This window comes from Bidens hawaiensis, unplaced genomic scaffold, assembly GCF_021521415.1.
Source record: "Bidens hawaiensis isolate Kalapana, Puna unplaced genomic scaffold, B.hawaiensis_p1.1 tig00005935_1, whole genome shotgun sequence".
Taxonomy (NCBI): Eukaryota; Viridiplantae; Streptophyta; class Magnoliopsida; order Asterales; family Asteraceae; genus Bidens; species Bidens hawaiensis.
Window position 1 is genome coordinate 408,551 of NW_027491390.1, and position 22,074 is coordinate 430,624.

General features: G+C 33.2%; 1 protein-coding gene and 1 pseudogene across 1 annotated transcript; one reads left to right on the forward strand and one right to left on the reverse strand.

The window, feature by feature from the left end:
* Positions 1-10,089: 10,089 nt before the first annotated feature.
* On the reverse strand, positions 10,090-16,026 carry LOC143631078 (putative phospholipid-transporting ATPase 9). The gene is made up of 9 exons (XM_077099928.1): positions 15,407-16,026; positions 12,703-14,060; positions 12,034-12,144; positions 11,652-11,928; positions 11,481-11,569; positions 11,289-11,397; positions 11,024-11,227; positions 10,317-10,442; positions 10,090-10,221 (listed from the first exon to the last, which is right to left on the reverse strand). The coding sequence occupies exons 2-9, from the start codon at positions 13,731-13,733 to the stop codon at positions 10,102-10,104; spliced, it is 2,067 nt and encodes a 688-aa protein (XP_076956043.1). The 5' UTR covers positions 13,734-14,060; positions 15,407-16,026; the 3' UTR covers positions 10,090-10,101.
* A 4,272-nt stretch (positions 16,027-20,298) lies between these two features.
* On the forward strand, positions 20,299-21,478 carry LOC143631022 (uncharacterized; annotated as a pseudogene).
* Positions 21,479-22,074: the final 596 nt, after the last annotated feature.

Genomic DNA, 22,074 nt, shown 5'->3' on the forward strand with positions numbered 1-22,074 from the left:
ATAAATCCCATTGAGTTTGTGAGCCTACAAATAGAATTATGAAAATTCGTTAGAAAAAAATAGAGTAATTTAATTGGGAAAAAAGTATGAAAGAAAGAGATAAAACAAACCTTTTGAGTTGCAGCAGGGTGGCAAATTCAACATGTACATAACCTTCAACTAGACCATCTCTCATGGCAAGCCAAACCTCAAGACCCTTACCAGCATCTTTGAAAAACTTAATTTCTCATCAATACGAATAAAACAACCGGAAACTATCTAAGGTGACAATAACCTCTTTTCGGATATGCCATTGCCCTAGTTCAGAACAAAGAAGTATGGCTATGTATACATTTGATAAAAAGAACACAATATTAATCAAGTATGCTCAAATTCAAATTAAAAAAAAAACAAAATTGCCAAGTTTTCTTAACCATTTAATTTAATGGGTGATTATTGTTGAACAATATAACTTTTATAACTCTATATGGGAAAGTGTACACCAACTACAGACCTTATTGACATTTTTTGGTCCCATCATACGAGCCAAAGTATATCATACGGCCCGTATGATATGCGAAAAAAGGTCACATGACCCATATGGCTTTGTGTATGGTCTCATAGTTGTTTCTTTTTCAGTCGGAAAATCATACCATCTGTATGAATTGGCCCTCATACGACCCATGAAACTGTTTTCTCTCTATCATACGCCCGATGACTATCAAATCAACCCATGACTACGTTATTTCCTACGTACATTGGTGCCTGTATTACATCAGTGGTGTTCAACATTTCTTAAAAAAGTAAGTAAATATGAGACAAGTAATTTCGGTCAACCGGTCCACTCTATGCAAAAAAGCTCATTTTTTTAAAAACCAATAGGTTATTTAAAACTGAAAAGGTGACCCACTTCATTATGCATTCATACTCCATGTCATAAACCATCTCAATCAGAAAGTCAACCAACTCAAATTATGGAGACTGAGCATGAATAGAAGTTCTATGGCGAGAGCTCAATAGCCATTATCGTGAACTAACAACCTAAAAAAAACAATAATATTCATGCATCATTTATAAAAATAATTTTTAAAAGAACAATTAGAAGTCACCGCTGCAATTGAGGGCACATCAAAAACTTGACCAGACCATCCATTCGAAGAATCATCATAATATGTTGCACAGATAAAAGTGAAGAAAGATTGAAAGTAAGGCAAATAGCAAAAATTAATTAAGCAACCAACATAATGGCAAACCATTTTACATCGAGTCAAAAAAGATGTAATTATATTTTAACAAATCAAATTATACAAAGATGCTAGTTACTAAAAGACATGTTTGCCCCTCGAAAATAAAAAGTCCATGTAACAAAGGTTGTACAATTAGCGACAAATCTTGTAACCCTTACATTATAAGAGGTCCTATTTGCATTATATATAGTATAGAAAATATTTAAAAGAAAATTAAATATTAACCTGGATGAGCATATAGCGATAGCACCAGGATCCCAATCGTTTAAATTCTTCTAAGCCTCATATACAAGTTCTCCATCATCAGTTCAACTGATAATTTTTCATCACAAAACAAAATAAGTTGCCACATTAAATAAATACCAAAAACAGAAAATTGTAGATATTCATAAACTACTACTTTAGTATCTTTGACAAATGGGCACTCACCAAGAAGCAAGTGTTGCCATATGGATGAATATCCATACTATTGACAACTGACTTAAGATCATCACAACAGCTTTAAAGATATGAGAGTTACAAATTCCATATTCCACCAATTAATTTAAGTATATTTATAAAAATTAATTTGGTGCCTTGCAAGTAGCAGCTGACTCTATCTGCTTCTGGGCTAGATCAAATTAAGAGAATTTTCTTCCATGTTTTCACCGACTTCAATAATTGCAGTCATATTTCCACGCCAATAACAGTAATTCGGAGCACTAAATACCGCCATCACGATCCTGTCCTGATACTTTAATCATAATAAACAGAAACAAAAATGACATTATATGTTCGTGTTTGTATTCGGTTAAAGTTAAATTAACGAACACAAAGATGCATGCTTTCGTGTTAGTTCGGTTCGTTTACATGCAAATTTTTGTTAGTCTTTGTTTTTAAGGTTATAGGCATACTTTTCAATCTTCTTTAAATTTTTGGCTGTACTGGTGGTTCTTTCTTAGTACCTTTCCACACCATCAATGTAATTGATTAGTAATTTTAGCCTTTTTAGTTTTGTAATCATAATAAGTGCTATTATTTGTACCTATAAGCATTTTCGAATCCTTTGTTATGATTTTTAAGTCAGTGTGGGCTGATATGGTATGTTGCAGCTTGAAATCTGAACAAACATTGCGTTTGTAGACCTATGTAGTTCATTTTTATATTTATGAAAGTGTACATTATGAAAACATAATAAATATAAAAAAAAGGTGTAGGAGAGACATTGAACCTTAATTGTAACAAAACACGCTTTGAGAAGTAATGTACTCCAACCAAACAGCGTGCACTGCAAACTGCAAGAACAATTAATAATCATAACAGACTGTTTGTAAACAATGTCAACCCAATACCATGTAAATCCAAAAGTAAAACTTTAATTGAAAAGCAATGGAAAGACAAAATCAGGGCTGATTTTTTAATAAAGGTATAAACGATTTAACCGTTATGAAATTATGATCTATATGGTAATGAACATTATCTTTACTCATCAAATATGATAATGACACTAACTTTAACATTATTAAACAGAACCATCTAAATTTAAAAGGCAAACTTGACTTGAAAAGTAATCGGGGCAAATTCAACTTTTACGCAGTTATGATGTATATGTTTGCTTTGAAAGTTAAAAAATAAAACCAAAGAAATACATGTGAGTCTAGAACATTACAATCACAATAGAAAAAGTAGCACCAACACATAAGCTTTGTTGCAAGAGTGAGTATTTCTAATACACTAATAACAGAAATATTATTTCAATGATTGCTTACTTTTTATAAGCCAACGCTTAAGTGAAGTGAATGAATCTATAGAATTGGTTATACTCCCTACAGATCAACAACTTACATAATGTTGTACTCAGGGACTTCAGATACATAAAAATAAATAAATTGACGTACAAAATTATAACCTTTGTTGTTCGGTTTCATAGATCCATGTGGTTTAAACCAAAATTCTAACCGTCTGCTTCGCCACAATTGAAAACCAGTCCGATTTGAGGAAGTAGAAGATTGAAGACCGGTGGCTTGAAATCAGCGATTTCCTATACTCCTCGGTTGATTACTCTCTAAACTCTCAAGGCACGAGGCGGTATATAGGGAGGCGACGTGGGGAGGCGGTATATAAGAAGCTATTTATCTGTTTCGGTTTGTCCAAATAAAACATGGGATTGCCATAATGCCCTCATTCATTCACGCTTATGGATTTCTAACCTCGTTTACAACTAATGCATCAAAAATATTGGTGATATTTGAGACGTGACATGTCATGAGTCATGATCAATAATAGATTTGTCTAGAATGTTACAAGATCAGTGTGTCTGATCATATTGGTTGCGAATGAGAGAATAAATCCATGATTTGTCTAAATATAAACATATCGTCGTTGACATACGGTTAAATGATAACCATCCTATATACATGAAATATAAATACTTGTCTATAAATACTTGTTATTATTTAGTAGGTTCCGTGTACTTGTGGTGAGAAATGAGGATAAAACGACAAACACAATATCATGATTTTTGTAAGGATGATATACGTGTCCCATTACTCACTGCCTTAAGATAATGGAAAAAGATACGATGATCATGGGCAGTGGGCTTTAGTCCTTTTCACTTTTATATGCATGTGGATATGGATTGCCTAATAATATGGTGCATGAGTATATATATATATAACTAAAAAAAGTAAAAGAAATAAAAGAATCATAAACTTAGTTTTCTTAATAATATAGACAGAGACAGAGAAAAAAAAATCAAACTTATTTATTTTATTTGATCATAAAATCAAAATTTGTTTTGAAGTACTATATAGAATGTTGTTTTTAGACACATGTTGCTAGACATGTACATACAATGGATGAAATACCCCTCCACCCACAAAACTCAGGCATGCACATAGTGCATAAAAAATAATCCTAGTAGTGGGATCGAGAGAGAAAATGTGGAGGTTACATAACTGTTTTATGTATCACATTCAAAACGCCATGCACAAGTTTATTATACATTTTTTTTAGTTTTTTGTATTTTATTGATTACGAAGTGAATATCTCTCTCTCTCTCTAATTTATCACATTCAAAGCAGTATGCACCGTATGAGTTATTATGAAAAATCTTAAAAATTACTCAAATCGTTGTACAAAATGGGTTAGCTCGTTACTTTTCACCTTAATATTTATTTTTACCGATTTATCTGTCAAATTAACACAAAACTACAAATGTTCTTTTAAGTGAATATAACTTATGATGAAAAAAACAATCAGAAAATCAAACTTTTATGAAACTGTCTTTTAGTAGCAGCTCGCTTCCACTACTGGGCTTAACAAGTAAAGTGTCCAACGTTTGTTAAGTATAGTATGGGCCTAAGTCCATATATGAAACAATCATAGTGCAAATGACAATTTCAAACTTTTCTGTCAAATAAAAAAGGTGTACCCGGTGCACTAGGCTCCCGCATATGTTCAGGGTTCATGGAGGGGGTGGATCGCTTTGCGATGTGATGTACCTAACTTTACCCTACACTTCTGTGCAAGAGGCTATTTCCATGGCTTGAACCCGTGATCTCAAGGTCACAAAGCGGTAAGGTAGCCTTACCGGTTACACACTCCAGGGTCACCCTCAAACTTTAACTATCAAATATTCAATCTAAACAAAAAAAGAAAAGAAAACATAAACTATGTAAATTCATATTAACAATTAAAATCAACATTTAAATCATCAAAACATTCAAAGCTACAGAAAAAAATTGCATACATATAATTCAGTCTGTTTGGGACTTTTGGTTGGTCTTATAGGGGCTTGGGTAAGGATAATGGGCTTCCAAATGTGGGTGAGCCTAAAGGTGAGTTTTAATTTTGTTTTTTAATGGGTAGTGGCCTAGTGGGTATGTGTAATGGGCTTGAATATTATATATTTATATTTGTTTTTTAAATGTGGTTAATATTTTGTTTATTTACTTAAAGTAAAACTTTGTAAAATTGACAATGTTAGTTACTTTTTTGTTTTTTGGTCATTGGCAAATATTTTATTGGGTGTCGGTGTGAAAAAAAATCTTGTGTGTTGATCTTAAAAATATTTCTTATGTCGTCCGGGTTTCAGTTATACATAATAAAATTTCTGTTGACACCCATTTTGACACCCTCGGTTTACCCCTTGATAGCAAAACTTTATGTTATTAGATAATAGTAATTAACTTTACGATTAAGCTAACGTATGCCCTTAATATAAAACAGAATAAATAATTATAACTTATGATTTATATACTAAACATTGTGTAACATATTGATGCTATGATGATACGAATCGAATTAGATATACCACTCATTACAAATGCATGTAGTTGATCTATATGCAAGAGAAAATATTGGTTGCAATAAAATAAATTAAAGTTTTTAGAAATAATTAGATAATAATTGATCTAACATGCTTTGCTTTTGGACCAAAAGGTTAGTCACAACACCAACCAAAATAAAGCGACTCCCCTAACAATCATGACGACCACATGATACTAGAGAAAAGAAAAAAAATATACATGAACTATTAGGGCGGAGGGGCCGCCTTTAGGAAACTCATTGGGTTCATTCAGGAACACCGTCGCAACCAATTCGGGTTTGACATTCTGTCTCAGTTTTATATTCACGAATCAAAATTTTTACCGATGACATAGTAGTTTTGAGTTCAAAAGTTCATTCGGGTACTTTTGACTTGAGTTCAACATATAGTTTCAGAGACCTTAAGTGATATAGATATATTGACCGTATAAAAATTTTTATGATTGGTTTATTGTTTCGATTATGGACCATTTCACAATAAATCTACATCAAAAAATCTACATCAAAATTTAAGATGGTACTTTTTTAGCTTATTTCAAAAATAATATTGTTTCATTTTTATAATTTTTAAGTGTAATAAACAAGAAATAAGCTAGTATATAATATAGAATCTTATATACCAAAATCAACTTAGTAAAATATAAAAACCAATGCCATATACTGTAACCATTAATTAAGACTCTACTATGATACTTTATATCACATAACATTAGGGCCGTTCACGAGTCGAGCTAGGGTGGTTTCGAGCTCGAACTCAAATAGACGAGGTAGCTCAGCTAGGCTCGAGCTCAAGTTTGAAGTTAAACGGGACTAAGATCAATCAAACGAGCCAAGCCATGACCCGAGCCGAGCTTGGGTCGATTTTGGCTCGGTTACAAAAATGAGCTAACTCACTTAGGCTGTGTCAAATCAAGATTTTTTTAACTAGTTTTATTTGAACTTTTATCAAGCGAACCACGAGCCCGAACTTCAAGTCACGAGCTTTTTAAACGACCCTACATTTATATATATATATATATATATATATATATATATATATATATATATATATATATATATAACTCCAAAAAAGTTAAGAACTTTTAGGAACTCATAAGAAACAAACATTTTTTTAATTTTTTTCATATATTAACATTGTTTAAGACTAGGTTTACCATATTTTATATATAAATTTTTTATTACATATATAAATCACAAGTTTACATATGTCTAAAATTTATGTAATAACAAATTTACATATATGCAGAAAAAAGTTTAGATATGTGTAAAAACTAATTTTCATAATTGTAATCGTAATTATAGATATAAAAAGTGATAAAACTACACTCAAATAACACTAGCATACAAAAAAATTTATAAAAAACATTAATTTTTAAGGGTTCCTTCAAGTTCTTAAATAATTTAAGAGTTCTGTAATGATACTAATTATATATATATATTTATAGGGGAGGGATATTTTGAAAACCATGTTGAGTTTTAAGAACTTAAGAACTCAATTCTAGGCCACACGTTTAATTAAATGGATTGAAACATGTGGTTGAGATTAAATCTGACAAAAAAGTCAAAGTATGAGAGAGAATAAATATGTAAGTGGTTACACTAACTTTTACGTCCGTTACACATGGTGTAAAAAATCTACTCAGTGCGTAAAAAGTTCTGTAATTTTTTTACGTGTATGTAACTTACGTATATTACGCATGTGTAAAAAAAATTCGAAAAAAAATCGTTACACTAAGTTCTTTTGAGTTCTTAAAACTCAAAAGGGTTCTTAATTGAAATCTCCCCTGTATATTGATCATTATAAAACTGGACCTTTATCATTTTGTATTTGAATAATTATTCAAGCAAATCACTTTTTTGAAATATAAAAAACCCATAACAAAATCATTGCAAATATATTCATCCATCAACATCCATCTGAGCTCCAAAATTAATCAAATCTTCTCCAAAACCATGAAAGATAAAGGTAAATCTGTGAAATCAGAGCCCAATATCCTCTCAAACTCCAACTACTTTCAACCATCATATGATCTTCCTTGCAGAAAACACCCTTCAAATTCATCATCAGTCGGAATATGCGCATTCTGCTTAAACGGAAAGCTAATCGAACTTGCTTGTTCGAATTGCGTGGAACCGAGGCTATCTTCATGTAGTTTGGATATTGGAAGTATTGGAAGAATTTCCTTTTTGAGTGAGAATCAAAAGGTTAGTAATAATAATAATGATAATAATGGCGATGAGCCGAAAACAGAGGAATTGAAACAGAGTGAAACAGGGGAAGTGGTTTTGCTTAGAAGGAGTAATAGTTGTGTTGTTGATGTCAAGAAACACAATGGGTTTTGGAGAATTGGTAGGTTTTTTAATAAGAATAGAAAGAAAGAAGGGTTTCATGAGAGAAACAATGGAAGTATCGCGTGTTCGAGTGCAAAGATTTCCGATTTCAATGAATCCGAGTCGAGAAAGAGTGGATTGATGGATTTGAAAAGTGGGATTTATGTAAAAGAGTCTTGTTTTAGTGGAATTGATAATGGTAATGCTAATAATAATGATGATGATGATGATGAGTTTATTGATTTGAAGATTGACTTACCTAATAAGTCAAAAACAGAGTACTCTGTTTTGAAGAAGTATGATCCGTTAATTGGCGATATTGGGTCGATTTCGGGTCAGGTTATGGTGAATGAGGAAGGGATTAAGAAGGTGAAGAGTAGTCATGTGAAGGGTTGGAAATGGATTTTTAAAAATAATTATGGGAAGAATGATTTTAGTCACATCTTTGAATCTTGAGAGTTAAAAGTTAAAACATTACATGTAATATGAGAGAATGTTGGTTTTTCTTCTTAGATTAAGCCATTTGAGATTATGTATGTTGTTAGGATATTTGTTTCAACCTTTGATGTGACCAAATGAGTAATGACTATGATAATGTTTTTTTGTTACACAATGATATGTCACTTTTTACACTTACTATGGGTTCATGTGTTCTATTAAACCTTGTGTAATATCATATCATAGCATAAGATCGTTATTGTAAATATTATATTTATTCTGGTTAGTAATACTGAGAAACCTGATTTGAGAATTTCCACGTTACGTAACACTATGGATCTTATAATATATTCGTTCATGTTATTATTGTCACGTGTTTAGTTGGATTTCACTATTAAAGTATATTCGTGTAATTATATAGTTTGTGTTCATCATTATTCAGTTATATCCTCGGGTGTCCTTGAAGAAATCCACTTTCGTTATTAGCTCTTAATAACTATGTTCGTGTCCTTGAAGAAATCCGCTTTCGTTTCACTATTAAATATTATATATATTCTGGTTAGTAATACTGATAAACCCTGATTTGAGAATTTCCTCGGGCGAGTTAGGGAAAGATTATTGTTAGGAATATTGGTTTCGTTTCACTATTAAATTAATCATTCATTCATACCCAGTGGAATCCCGCCAATAGCAAAGCTATAAGTAGGGTCCGAGGAGGGTGGGATGTAGGCACACCGTACCTCTATCCAAAGGGATAAAGAGATGGCTTCCAGAGAGACACTCAACTCTAGAAAAACATATGTCAGCAAAAATATAATAGGGGATCAAAGTTCACAGTCATAAAACTAATAATAGCATGTAGTAAAATTAATATAGCTAACACATAACATATATAATATATGACAAGACAATAGCATAGTGGTGTGATTATTGTTCACTATTAAATACCATATACATTTGTTCATGTAATTATTGTCACGTGTTTAGTTGGATTTCACTTTTAAATATATTCGTGTAAGTATATAGTTTGTGTTTGTCGTTATTTAGGGAAAGATTATCCTCGGGTGTCCTTGATGAAATCCACTTTCGTTATTAGCTCTTAATAACAATGTTCGTGTACGAAGTTTGTGAAAAGTATGATTGCAGTTATGTCCATACATGATACATCTATGATCAATAATGTGTAACATTATTTAAAAAGTTGCAAGGAATGTTAAAAGATGGTGTGAGTTTGAAGGAAACAATTTAAAGTGTTGATTGGCGTGGCTTTTAATAAATTCAAAGCCTTGATGTTCTTTTGAGGTGTAACAAAACAAAGTATAGGCTATAAAACCTTCTAGAGAAAAGATGGACCCAAACACATTTTATGGATACACTTTACTTGCTTTAGTCATTGTCTAACAACTTGTTCCACTAAAGTTTTTTATGTGATGGTTTATCAACTTAGGCCCATGAACCTCTTGGGCCACATGCATCTATGTCCATATGGGTGTCTCTTGACTCGCACAACCATCATAAACAAAGTTTGGATGTGTTAGATTTTTATATTAAGATTCAAATAAATCAATATACTCGTAAGTAGGTGTTTGTGGTCTGGTTTAACCAGTTTTCAAAGGATTTCAAATACCAGTCGTTATAAGCGGATTGACCCGAGAACGATGTATAAGCTTCGTATAAGAATATAGTGGTTCCAAAAACAATATTCTTGTAGAAAAAATAACATATATGCAAATACAAAACAAGTGTTTTAAATGTTAATCCATTATGTTAACGAGTGACTGCATGTGGTCAAACAAAGTCAAACTAGACCGAATCTTACCATCGAAGAAATCCTTCGGTAACACCAATGCCCATGCACCAAAAGCAAGCGTTCAAGAAACCGAAACTGAGCTATTGCAATATCACTCGACATAACTGCCTGTTTGTTAAATACAAAATGGTTAGATAACAATAAAAACATTAATCAAAAGTTAAAAACTAAAGTGAGGTTATATGATAATAACTGATAAGTACCTGCATTCCCTCAACGCCACTAATCCCGATACCAATGTCGGCTTCTTGAAGCATTCCTACATCATTTGCCCCGTCACCAATAGCTAAAGTTGTCTTTCCGGTTCCTTTTTTAACAAGTCTAGTAACCTGTAATTTATTTATGGTAAGTTAGTTGAAAGGTTTTGATTTTGCCACACGTGGTGGTGTAACGGAAGCTTCTGTGAATAGTACTTTTAAGAAGTTTCTGTTACACCTGACTAGGATTTTGGTGGTTTTAACGGAAGCTTCTATGGAGAATACTTTCAAGAAGCTTCCATTACACCTAACTAAGAAGTTACTGGTGCAACGGAAGCTTCTATGGAGAATACTTTAAGAAGCTTCCATTGCACATGACTAGGATGTTGGTGGTGCAACGGAAGCTTCTATGGAGAATACTTTAAGAAGCTTCCGTTACACATGACTAAGATGTTGGTGGTGTAACGGAAGCTTCTATGGAGAATACTTCCAAGAAGCTTCCGTTGCACGTCACTAGGACGTTGGTGATTCAATGGAAGCTTCGGTTACATGTGATTAGGATGTTGGTGGTGTAACGGAAGCTTCTACAGAGAATACTTTTCAAAAGCTTCCGTCACGCCTGATTAGGAACGGAAGCTTCTATGGAAAACACTTTCTAGAACCTTCCGTTACTCTGCATATTATTAAACTATTATGGAAATTAGTAAACTAACCAATGCTTTCTGTTTTGGGGAAGACCGACAACAAATAACGGACGCGCACCCAACTGCAAGCTTGAGAAACATGTCTTTAATGTCATCATGTAAAGCGTACGCTAGAGATTTTCCATCAATAATGAGAGCACACGGGTCAGTAGTTGAAGCAGTAACCTGAGCCTTTCCTTCTATTATCTGCTTCTTAACACTTTCTTTCGAAACCTGCAAGGGCAAAACCGTCATTTCCAGTAAAAACACGTACACAAAACAAGCATATGCTCACCTTGGTTATTACGTGTTCGTCCCCAGCCTTTTCTGCTGATATGATTTCCGGAGACTCTAATATTATTGTAATTTGTTTCATTCCTTCTCTAAGCAAACTACATGAGAATCTGCATAATGTATGCATTTTAAATGTTAAATAAAATAATATAGCTTAAAATTTTTAATTGTCTCAAGAAAAAATATAACTTGCCCAATATTGATTGCGGTTTCCATTTTGTCACCGGTAAGAACCCAAATCTTGATCCCCGCTTGAGCAAGTTTGTCAATGCATTCGGGTACCTACCAAAAAAAAACGCATTAAATTCCGTTCATTAACCAAAAAATGATTCAAAATATGAATTTCTTGAAATGAAAAACTCACCCCTTTTTGGAGTTTGTCCTCAACAGCAGTGGCACCAAGAAGTATCAAATCTTTTTCAATCTCCTCGGTTGCTTCATCGATCAAATCATCTCGATCTGCACTAACCGAATTCTTGGCTTTTGTAAACTTTTCATTAAACTCTTTGTACTCTTCCTCGGTGAGTTCACGATAAGCAAGAATTAACGTCCTTAAACCCGCATCAGCATACTCATTCACATGCTTTCTTGTCTTTTCTTCAAATTCTCTCCCATCTTTGGCAAGTCTAGCAAACATAACACTGAACATAATAATAATAATAAAAAAAAAAACATTAGAATATGAACAATGATGTATGTTAATATAATAAAGAGTGATTTATAGTTTGTTTTACTAATTTACTTACCTGTCAGCACCTTTAGACAGTAAAAGTAGCTTCCCGTCCTCGTCCCTAACAATAACAGACATTCTCTTTCGCACGCTATTAAACTCCAAAACGTTTAAAAGCTCATATGTCCTGCAAACAAACAACAAAAAGATTGCTTTTTATTTATGAAAAATCGAAAACCTGATTCAGATTTGATACTTTTAAGTTACTAGAAACAACAAAAATATGAAAAAGTTGTTACCTTTAGACTCTTTTCTTGGAAATCAAAAGATTAATTTTAACAAAAACAGTGTGGATTGATATGGTACTATAAGTTACCGGCCCGAAACAAAAAAAATGTGAAAAAGTTGTTCCATTTTAAATATTTTCTAGAAAATAAAACGATTATTCTAAACAAAAACTAAGCCTGGCAAATTCGGTTCGGGGTGGTTGACAGGACAACACCTGTCCAGGTTAGTTAACGGGCCAGAACCGTTTTGGGTCAAAATGGGTCCAGGAAAATCGGCTGGTTTTAAAAATTATCAATTGGGTTCTGGTCAAAACAGGCGGTCAGTTAACGGGTCAAAACTAGTTCGGGTCAAACTGGGCCCGGAACAAAAAGGCAAATTCAAATAGTATCAAATGGGTTCGGCTCAAAACGAGTTAGATCAGTATTTAAAAGAAGAAATGGCATGAAAAAGTTGTTACCTTTCGACTTTTTTCTTGGAAACGGGATCCAACTCTAAGAAAGAAACGGTCGTTTGTGTTCGTTTATAAAACTCAAACCCGAGTTCTCTTGCAGCTATAACAAATGCAGCCTCATCAGGAGATTCCGCTTCATACGTAACCTTTCCGGTTTCTTCATCCACATCGGGTATAGCCGTGTGACAAATCGCCAACAACCGAAAAAACTTCTGAATCACATACGATCGCGGTTCATGAATCCAATAACCATTAGTGATTCTTTCATCTTCAAAATTATACCCTTTAACAGACAAACTAGTCTCACCATCATTATCATCATCCTCATCAAAATATCGATCTCTACCGTTAATAATCAACGGTGACCCCATTCGTTTAGCCATCGCTTTCTCGACTTCTGTGACCCCACGCCCGTAAGCAGTCCCTGCTATTGAACACTTAATAAACTCCATTGAGTTACAAGTCAAAGTCCCAGTCTTGTCTGATAAAATGGTGTCGATTTGACCGAGTTCTTCGGTCAAATTCGATGTTCTAGCATGAGCTGGTTTATCAGCTTCTTCATAGTACATATTAATATCATTGTTGATGAAAATGGTTTGTAATATTTTCACAACTTCTATTGAAACATATAAAGATATCGGTATCAAGTAGCTATATAATAACAAACCCGTGAGGAAATGATAAATCGCTGCAACAGGAGCTCGATTCGGGTCAAAATAGATATCAGATCGATCCGGGCCCAAATACCATCTTTTTTGTCTATCACCATTCAAATCTTGCTTTGTTACAATCCCAAAATAAACCGACCCGAGCAATGATATTATGAACATGATGAAAAACATGAAGTAGATAATATTATCCATTCGTCTTTCGATCCCACTTCGTTTTGAAGGTGGATCAGTTGAATTTTGGATCACTTTCGTGTCGTGGCCCGTGAAGATCACTGCACCGTATATGTAATCCGTGTTTCTGAGCTTTGAATCGCGTAAAAGAAGTTGTTGAGGTGAAAGTGAATATTCTTGGCCTTGAAACTCCATTGTTCCAACAAATGTTTATAAGCTTGCATTCGGATCTTCACATTTGATAGAAGCTTTAAAGTTGTTGAAACTTGAATCATTGTTGAATGTTGAAGTTGACTCTAGTGATTGTTTTAGTTTTAAATTTGTTTCACCGTCTAAATTCATGGTTTCAACGTAGCAAATGGCGTCTTCATAGCTTGACGAGAGTAAAAGAAGATCAGCCGGGAAGAACTCGTCTTTTTCTACCTTTACTATGTCTCCTACCCTTAAGTTTTTCCATTCTCTAGATTCGAAAACGCCTCCGCCTCGATGAACTTTGACTTTTCGGTTGTTGACTTCATGATCCTAGAAAAAGATGTGATTCAAGAACAGGTTTTAGGGTGATAAAACTTGAATCATAGTATCATACTACTGACTTGTAAGATCTATCATGATTCTATATAAGTATTAACAAATTTATAACTCTAATCACAAATCCTCAAATACATTAAAAGATTGATTAAATTAATTAAAGATAAAAGCTTTAGAAAGTGGAATTAACATGGTATGAACATATTACAAGAACTTAAGATTCAAACATCATTAAACATATTACAAGAACTAAAAATTAAATAAATTCCAAAAACTTGAAAAGATAAAAAAAATAAAAAAAATCCAAGCAAGAACTAAAGCTTTAAGCTTTATAATGTGGATCTAACATGGATATGAACACATTACAAGAGCTAAAGATAAATGAAAATATGAAATCGATTTCAACTTTATCAAACGGATCTAACATGGGTATGAACGTATCACAAGAAACAAAGATTAATGCAATTAAACCGACAACTAAAGATTCAAACTTTATTAACTGATCTGAGAAGGTATGAACATATCTCAAGAAAAAGAAGATAAATGAAATTTAACCAATAAGTCAAGATTTAAACTTTACTAAATAGATCTAACATTGGTATGAACATATTACAAGAACTAAAGATAATTAATAAATGTTCCACCAAGAACTTAACTTTTAAACTTTATTAATTACAAAAGGTAAAGATTAATGAAAATCAACCAACACTAAAAGGTTCAAACTCTATTGAATAGTCAATAGTATGAACATACTACAAGAACTAAAGATTAATGGCATCCCCGAAACTTCAAAAGATTAATAAAATCCAACCAACAACTTAAGATTCAAACTTTATAAAAATGGATCTAACATGGGTATGAACATATCACAAGAACTAAAAATTAATAAAATTAAACCACCAACAAAAGATTCAAACTTTATGGAATGGTCTAACCACAGTATGAACATAATACAAGAACTAAAGATTAATGGCACCCCCAAAACTTCAAAAGATTAATAAAATCCAACCAAAAACTAAAGATTTAAACCTTAAAAAATGGATCTAACATGGATATGAACATATCACAAGAACTAAAAATTAATAAAACTAAACCAAAAACTAAATATTCAAATTTTATTAATTGGTCTAACTACAGTATGAACATAATACAATATTACAATAACTAATTGATTAATAAAATCCAATCTAAAACTAAAGATTCAAACTTTAGAAAATGGATCTAACAAGAACACAAACATATTATAAATTTACAAGAACTAAAGATTAATAATAATCCATCCAACAACTAAAGATTCAGACTTTACAAAATGGATCAAACAAGAACATAAACACACATACCTGTTTTTGTCTTTGATAATCTTCAAGACCTTCTTTAGCCATAGAAGCAGAAATAACAACAGCCAAAGGAAGAACAGCACTAACAGCAGAGTAAGGAGCAAGGTCTGTAAAAGACAGAATTGCAGTCACAAGAAAGAAGAAGTTTGCCACTCTTCTAAACTGTTCAAACAATGCCTTTGGGAAGAAAGTCAATGGTGTGTACTTGGTTGACCTCACATAATTATCTGCATAACTTTGACTTCCAACTTCAGACACACCAGTATCATTACAATACACAACTCTTGAAAAACCAGGACCACCAATATTAGAACCACCATCATCATCAAAGTTTTTTCTTCTGCAACATTGGAATGAATAGATCTTGCTAAAATGCACTGTCTTTCTTCTACCTGTTGTTGTACCCATTGTTCTTGCTAAATGCTAAAATGCACCTCTTTCAAGTTTCAAGAAAATTAGTTTTTACAGATGCCCAGATGGGAATCCATCAGAAAATAGTTAAAGATTGGTGCTTTGTACTGACCCAGTGAATAAATTAATAAAAAGGTTTTATATATATTACATATATATTGGCCTATTGGGCTTAGAAGAAATTAATGGATATGTAAAGATATATAAAGTGGTTCTATGATTAGATTTAGATTTTTGTTTTGAGATTATTACTAACAGATTTGGACTTCTCCTATCAGTGTCACTTTCTTGCTTTTATTAAAGCATATGCTGATTTATAAATAAAAAATGTAACTTTTTTTTACATAAATAGCCCCCAGGTTTGACTGTACCTTTAAGTTACTAAACCAGTGAGCCTTCGGGTGGTATGTTTTTCTCGGAATTGAAGATTTGGAGACGCTTAAGGGCTTCGTACAGTTGAGTTGGGCCAGCTGACGTTGGCCTTTTGTCATTGGGTCATCCTGTATAAAGTACGTAAACAATTCTCTGTTTGTTAGCCGTTAAAAAAAGTTACTGAAGTTTAACAATTACAATTTTTGATTATGTGGTTTTAATGGTGAAATGATTTGACTATTGATACTAACTTCCATTGTTGTTATTTTTGTGTAATTAAGGAAAATTACCAAAATAGCCATATCGAAAAGAGTTATGAAAATAGCATATCTGTTAGGACGTGAGGTGATGTCCCCCGCTCTATAATCTCGCATGCTTATATTTTAATGTTGATTTAATGTTTTATAACAAAATTGAATTTTACCGTGCTCTGAAAGAATGGTGCTATTGAAGAAACGTCGGAAATTGATGTGGCGACTTGTGAGGGCTTTCGTAGTTTTACAAAAAAAAAGTGAAAAATTTGCTGTCACGTCACTGCCACGTAAGTGCAACACAAACAACTAAAAACTTGTGTGATAGTTTCACTCATTTTTTAAAATAATAATTAAAGTATATAAACTAAATAAATTAAGAAATTGGTAATCGAGTTTTGGCTTGAAAAGGCTAATGTGGCAGAGGGACAAAGCCCCACGATGAATGCTCTGAGGGTTTGACTTTGTGGATGCTCATACTTACTTGGTATGAATTTAACATAAAATTTTACTGAAACACTATGTTAAATTTCAAATTTTTGACAACACAAAAACTAATATAATCCAAACAAATATCCTTTATAAACTTAAAAGTTAAAGGTGTGACTACCTTCATAGACTATCTACTAAACAATTCATTTATAAATAAACAAACAATAACAATTAATACGTTTCGAATCAAGTGTACTTTACAAAAGGAGAGATGAAGCTTAAAGAGTGGTTTTCTGAATATCTGTCAATTAGTTTCAATAATTAACACAATCACATATATATTATTTTAACAACTAAAAATTATTTAATCCCAAAATTTATGTATATAGCGTGAGAACCGTCTCTTTTGTCCCCTCTTTGTTTGCTGTAAAAGAATCTTCAAATGAGGAACAAACACATGATCTTTGGATTATGTGCATTTAATGTTTGTCACATGTATTATCTGCATTATAACATAAGATATATATACACATAATAATATCTTATATTAGTCATAGGATCATATAATGTTGACCCAATTGGATATCCTATGATGTTGGTCCAACTAACTTGCAAACGTTTCTAACACTTCAATTATGATTAGATCTTCATGCGATTTTATGATTTTGAAAATCAAAACCGTACCTTTGAAGATTAAAATGCACCATAACTAACGGTTTGGTTACATTTACTTTGTCATGGTTCTTTATTATACTAATGAAATAATGGTTGTAAATGTGAATTAAATAAAAAAATCGCATGAAAAAAGACATGTGGGTATGGTCGATGCAAGAATGGCTGATTACTCGATTAGGGGGTACATAAACTTAATACAAATTATGTTAGAGGTATGTGCCTTTAAATGATTTACAAAATACAAAATTATAAGCGTGTGTGATTATGACACAAAACATAAATACAAAAGATGATATCAATATCGGACTTTTGTGTTTAATTCATTATTTCGAGACAGTGTATTTACTTTTCACATGATGTACCTTCACCTAACATGTCCACAAACGTTAGCAAATTAAATGTGAAGTACACAAGTTTTATACCCAAAACAGAAAAGAAAAAAATGTATATGAGTTGAACTTGTTTGAAAGTTGAAACAATCATAGAAAACATGAAACTTATAAAAACCTATTTGTATATTATTTTGATCATTTTCATGTGCAATATTATATAAAGATTTATACTGCCACATGTTTGCACCCAAAATCCATCAATTTATGTCTATCAATTCCTTACAAGTCCAAATGTGCAATTAACTATGAGGACCATTTACCACAATATATATATTCGCATTTTTAACATCAAATATATATTCAACAAAAAATATATATGAACGACCATATGTTTCAACATATTCATGGACATCCTGTTTACACTCTTTGACCCAAATACGTCATGTAACTAACTTGGCAAGTATCCATAATCCTACTACAGTCACTAGGGAGGGGCAAGCGACGGCGACGAGCAGTTAATCACAAGATTATCAAGTAATAATAAGAGGATAACTAATGTATAATATTATAGTTGAATAAAAATGTTATTTACTATCATTCTGTGAACCACCTTATAACGTTAACAGATATTAGTTGTTAACTATAGTGCCAAAGACTATACTAAATAAAATCTATTATTTAATAAGAAACGGATCAAATCCCTTGGGATTTAAATTAACAATAATCCAAATGGCTAAAGACAGCATGTAGCACATGTACATGTGCCACTCTGTTATTTTAACTACATAGTATTTTAATCACGTTTTGTTTTCTAAGAAACTCAACTAATGATATAAAACAAGCATGTATTTCTTTAAGACGATGAAAAAAAAAGGATTAACTATCTGGGGTAATCCAATGGCAAAAGGCGACCTCATACGCCCACTATTACAGACGTCGCTAGGTAGCCCTAGCTCATCATCTCTTGTTTTAGAGAAAACCCATCGCTGGAAGGCTCACTGCGTTAAATCATGCCTCTTAGTTTTTATTCAACAAAAAAGTTAATTGTTAAATCATTCTTGAGAAAACCGTGATACATGACATTGGATGTGGGGTAGGAAATAAATCAATTAATCAATAATGAAAAGAATCACGTTCTTATATTTTAAGAAAAATAATGGAAAACAAACATGAATGCTATATATGTCAATCATGTCTCCTTATACTCAATTATTGATGAATCATTAAGTGTCACACTAAGAACATCCAAGGATACTAATAACTAACGTGACTTAGAAACATCCTTTAAAAAAACAAGAAACCATAACTTTAATAAGTTCATGGGCCCACCACCTCTCCGGCTTTTCACGTTCTTGGCCATGAACGGCTTGGCATAACTGATTCGATAACTAGCACCCAAACTCGATAAAACATATATATTGTTAGGTTGAGAAAGTTGGCCTTTCACATTATTCCTCTTTCTTTCAAAACTCGCTAAAGATTGACTCGGAAACTATGACCACTCTAAAGGTGACACGTTCATAAGTAAATCATGTGTTTTTAATCACAAAACGTGTTATCGAAAAACTCACGCCACTCGTAAACACCCCTAATTATCGGTTATAATCACTTTTCATCCCAATACAAACACAATATCATTTTTCCCTAACAGAAATGATTAAAAAAATATACTTGAAGATCCGATATAACTCATGTCCAGGCCGGCCCAATAGTAAGTGAAGTTAGTGAAGCAATTGCTACAATTGGGCTCTCATTTTTCAAGGCCCCATTAGTTATAAGTTGACTTGGGCTTGGCAATTTAAAAATGCTTGAAGATGTATGGGCCGGGCCGGGCCGGGCCCCATCACTAAATATTGGGGATCAAAAACTACATGCTTTTACAATTAAAAAATAAGAAATTGTTAATTAAAATAAATTAATTATATGAATAAGCAGAAAATGATTCTAATTAGCTTCAATCCAAATAAAATACTACTAAACAATGTAAACTACTAAAGTTACTAAACTAATACATATTGTACAAAGGAAATACAAATATAGTATACTTTGTGTTTTTAAGGTTAAACAAGAAAACACAAACTACCAAACCTGACTAAATGTTATTGTTTCACATCAACCCAAGATTCATCATGCTTTCAACATCATCATTTGTTTATAGATGAACTCTTTGTTCTTTAACTTTCTGTATGAGATCTGAAAAACAAAAGAGCGATTTTATTATTGAACCTCGAACACAATTACAAAAACTGAAAAATGAACGAAAACGTTGTTCTAGATCGTTCACTCTCTTTATGTAACATAATTACAACACAAGAATAAAATTTACAATTAGATGTGTGACATTGTATTAGTGTATATTTCTCCATATGAAGACTATGCATTAACAACACTTTAGGTAGTTGGTTAATATCCATAAAATCTGACTTTTGGTGGATAAAGAAAGATTACCAATGATGATATGAAATATGTACCAAAATCATAAACATTATTACCCACCTACCAAAATTGGACTTCAAGTTACATCTATGAGGTCAAAATCAAGCAATTAGCCAATTAGAGATGTACCACCCACATGAAGGTTATGTAACACCAACCCATAACATGTCACTACACATGCTACATTGTGTTATAAACCCACAATTCTTTCAATAAAACACAACTCATAACCAAAAATGGTGTGGATTACTAGTGTTCTTGCTTGGACCTGCCTTATGGTAGCGGTTTCCAATGCCCAATCGCTCGCGGCTTCACCAACAGCGACACCTGTCATTGTACCGCCCCCTTCCACCACCCCACTTCCGCCAACGCAACCCCCACCCGCCACCCCTCTCCCGTCCCCATCCCCTAAAACACCTCCCGCTTCCGCCCCAACCGTCCCACCACCTCAAATCCCGCCACCACAACCGCCAACGACTCCACCCGTCTCCACCCCACCATCACCGCCATTGCCCTCCCCAACACCGCCACCAGTGGTCCCACCACCCGTGATTCCGCCACCAACGGTCTCCCCAGCTCTAGCGCCAGCAACACCACCGCCAACACCAGTACCAGCATCACCACCACCAGCACCGACTCCACCACCACCAGCACTAGCTCCAACACCGGTTAGCGTGCCACCAGCCCGACACCCGACACGAGCCCTTCCCCTGCACCAGCTCCTAGAAGGCACAGGAGGCATAGGCATAGACACAAGAAACATCATGCACCCGCACCTGCACCGGTGGCTAAGAGCCCACCCGCACCACCAACACCTACAGATTCTGATGATAGTGCGCCAGCACCATCACCAACACTTAATTTGGTAAGTTTCTAGCATATATATATTCCACATAATAATATTTTACTTTACACATACACATATAATGCCTTAAATTAATAACATTTTGCTTTCTTTGATCACAGAATAATGCAAGAACTCTATTTCAAAAGGGAGAAAGATTTGGATTTATTATTACTCTTCTCTTTATTCTCATGATTCATTGAGAAGATAGATGGAACATGATTCAAATATTATTTTTTTTTAAATGGCATGGAGATTGTATATCTTTCAACATTTTTTCCTTGTGTTGATTTTGCTTATAATGATTTATAATTCTTTTGAATATGCGCATATATAGTTCATCTGAATTCATATATTTCATGCAAAAAGTGTAAGAAACTTTATGTAGATAATTACCGTTTTATGTAAAAAGATTTGAAAGAAGCAAAACATTGAAAATCACTTTCTGTACACTAAATAATTGTGTTCATTCATGAGTGATATAGATAACTATTAATGAGTGTTTGTTCTATGATGCGAGAGTTTCACGAACGGACTAAACTGGAGCTAAGATAAATGAGATATCGATGCTTGAAATTGAGTGGTTGAATTGCATAAATACAACCTTTTGGTTCTTTTCTAAAAACCGAAGATAAAAGAAAGAGTCATCATAAGAGAGTACTATGTGTAGTGGTTTAATTAAAAAGTTAAAAACGTATCGATACACTGCCATGTAGGTATGGGGGCTCTGACTAACTTTACACCCAAAAACGTGTAGTGATATAACTGAAAACACAACTATTATGTGATTTTTATTTATATAAAAATGTAAGTGGTGGGATTAAAACTCTAACCACACCTCTTGAGGCCCCCTTTCCGTTAACAAGGTAGCGCCCGAAGCCCAAAGGGACTCCATACTTTGACGTCCTAGGCGTAATG